Source organism: Cyprinodon variegatus, unplaced genomic scaffold (assembly GCF_000732505.1).
Source record: "Cyprinodon variegatus isolate N-32 unplaced genomic scaffold, C_variegatus-1.0 Scaffold938, whole genome shotgun sequence".
Classification (NCBI taxonomy): domain Eukaryota; kingdom Metazoa; phylum Chordata; class Actinopteri; order Cyprinodontiformes; family Cyprinodontidae; genus Cyprinodon; species Cyprinodon variegatus.
This window is the reverse complement of record NW_015151391.1, coordinates 38,829-41,165: the sequence shown is the minus strand read 5'-3', so window position 1 is coordinate 41,165 and position 2,337 is coordinate 38,829. Positions and strand designations below refer to the sequence as shown.

General features: G+C 37.6%; 1 protein-coding gene across 1 annotated transcript in view; it reads right to left on the bottom strand.

The window, feature by feature from the left end:
• The window catches only part of LOC107100126 (melanopsin-A-like), an 11,300-nt gene extending 10,597 nt beyond the window's left edge, over window positions 1-703 (bottom strand). Inside the window, exon 1 of the mRNA XM_015398499.1 lies at window positions 574-703. Within this exon, the coding sequence (XP_015253985.1) occupies window positions 574-679 (106 nt within the window). The 5' untranslated portion in view covers window positions 680-703. The remainder of the gene's footprint in view (window positions 1-573) is intronic.
• Window positions 704-2,337: the final 1,634 nt, after the last annotated feature.

Here is a 2,337-nt window from a genome sequence, read left to right as displayed (position 1 = left end):
GTTCTACTGGGATCCAGCAGGCTGGTTCTACTGGGATCCAACAGACTGGTTCTACTGGGATCCAACAGACTGGTTCTACTGGGATCCAACAGACTGGTTCTACTTTGACCAAAGGAGGCAGAAGCTGCAGAAATAAATATCCTAATTTATTTAAAGATCCAGTTTTTCTTTGAACCCAGGAAATAAAAAGAAACAAAACTTTCATGAAATGATTTTGTTTCATTTTTATTTCAGCAGGTAGATAAAATCTTCTGCTAATAAAATGAGAATTTTAGCCTCTGAAATAAGATCATTACAGAAATACTTTACTTAAAATAAAGATGATGAAACTTTTTTTTTTTTTTCTAAAAATCAAATTCAGCTGAAAGATCATTTTAATTGATTTTATACACCAATAAAATCTGGTTCAACAACGATATCAGATGTTAATATGATATCAGACACTAATCCACACTAAAAACCAACCACAGAGCTGATATCTTTGCTCGAGCTAAACATCCTGCTACAGCTGTGCTTCACAGCACCCCCTGAAGGTGGCTGGTAGGTTATTCATTGGATGGTTTCTCTGCTCACCTTTCTCTCCAAAGATCCACCTCTTGTGCATGCTGGTGGTGAAGAAGATGGGCGACTGGGTGATGCACATCAGCAGGTCTGTGACGGCCAGGTTGATGATGAACATGTTGGCCGGAGTCCGAAGGCTGCGGCTCCTGTGGAACAAAACAAACGCTCCCTGAGTGGTTCTGATCTGTCAGGAGCTTCAGACCTTCAATCAAACCGTCCAGGACTTGTCATAAAACGGGTCAGATGGACTCAGTATTCAGGCGAGACTTAAGGTGGGAGGTTTGAGGATGATTAATGAGAAAAACAGAAAGGCAGGCTGCTGTGGATCTGTGGAAATGCTGGATTAATATTTATATTTTACCTTCAATTTAGAATTGATTCAAACTAAGTGACAAAAAACAAAGAGATTTAGATTAAAATGAAGCGACTCTTCACCATTTATTCATTGATTATAGCTCTTTTATTTCAGGGGATTTAAGGATTTCAGGATTTTTAGGAACATTTAAAATGATTGATTTTTAGAATATTCACAGATCCTTGTTTATATTCCAGGATGAGATCGATTCGTCGTTCTGATGGAGCAGAAACATCTGAGGAGCTACAGAAGCTCAGCACATGAAGCTCCTCTCAAAGCTCCTCTAAACAAACACAGGATCAATAAAAGCGACGTCATAAACCGCGCCGGACTTCAATGGAAGGCAGATCAATAACCGGTCCGGGAAAAGTGCCGATCAAACGGCTGTTTAACGCCTGGAAATCATCTGCTGGAAACAAGCAAAGATGTTCTCTGAGGAGAGATGGACGGTTTGTTCCATTTCTGATCCAGCCCAACAGAAACATCTGAGAGACGTGAGAACAAAACAAACACCCGATCACCTCACGTTCAATAAAACACCTAAAAATCCCTGATTTTATTAGCAAATTTGGTTTTAAAATACAATTTAAAGACATGAATCTGGTTCTGCTGCTTTAAAAGTCCAGAAAAGATATTTTTAATCTTCTTTACATTCATTAACAGAGTAAAAGACAAAAAAAACATAGTGTAAAGTTCTGACTAACATTATGCTTTTTATATTAACAATATATTTATAATCATTTTAACTTTTCTGGTAAGAAATTAGTTTTCAGTCTTCGTTCCTGTTTTATTTTTAAGCTGCAAGCATCATTTAAATAATTTAATCTTTTGTTCATTACCTTAAAGGTATGGAGGATGATCTTCTATTTCTGGGTGGATCATCCAAATAATTTGTCCTCCTAACTGTCAATCATTCTGGTGATATGTTTACATAAGGCCGTCCCACGTGCTCCTCCCACATTTGGTCCAAATTTGGCATAATTGTGTCGAATGGAACTTTTACACACAAAAAGATTCATAGTTTCACGATTCATCTGAGTAGAGATCTGGAATTTTACACAGAAATTGTCCACAACCTGAAGAACAAGTTTAGTTAATGGGAAAGGTCGACTATAGATTATTAAAATGATGTAACAAAAATAAATTGTTTTTTAAAATTCCAGTGGGAAAAGGTTTTTTTTGTTCAACCTACAGAATCTGCTCACATATTTCCAGAAATGAGTCGGTCTTCTTTTAAATGAGATATTTCACAATCGTGGGATTTTATTATCATTTACTGGCCAGTGGCGTTTGGGTATGCAATACGTTTGTGCACATGCGATAAAAAGTTGGGTGGTAAGAGACCCAACCAGCTTCCATGAACATCAATGACCATATTTGGTCACAGGAAGCTCCGCCCCCTACCTGCTGCAGGCGTAAAT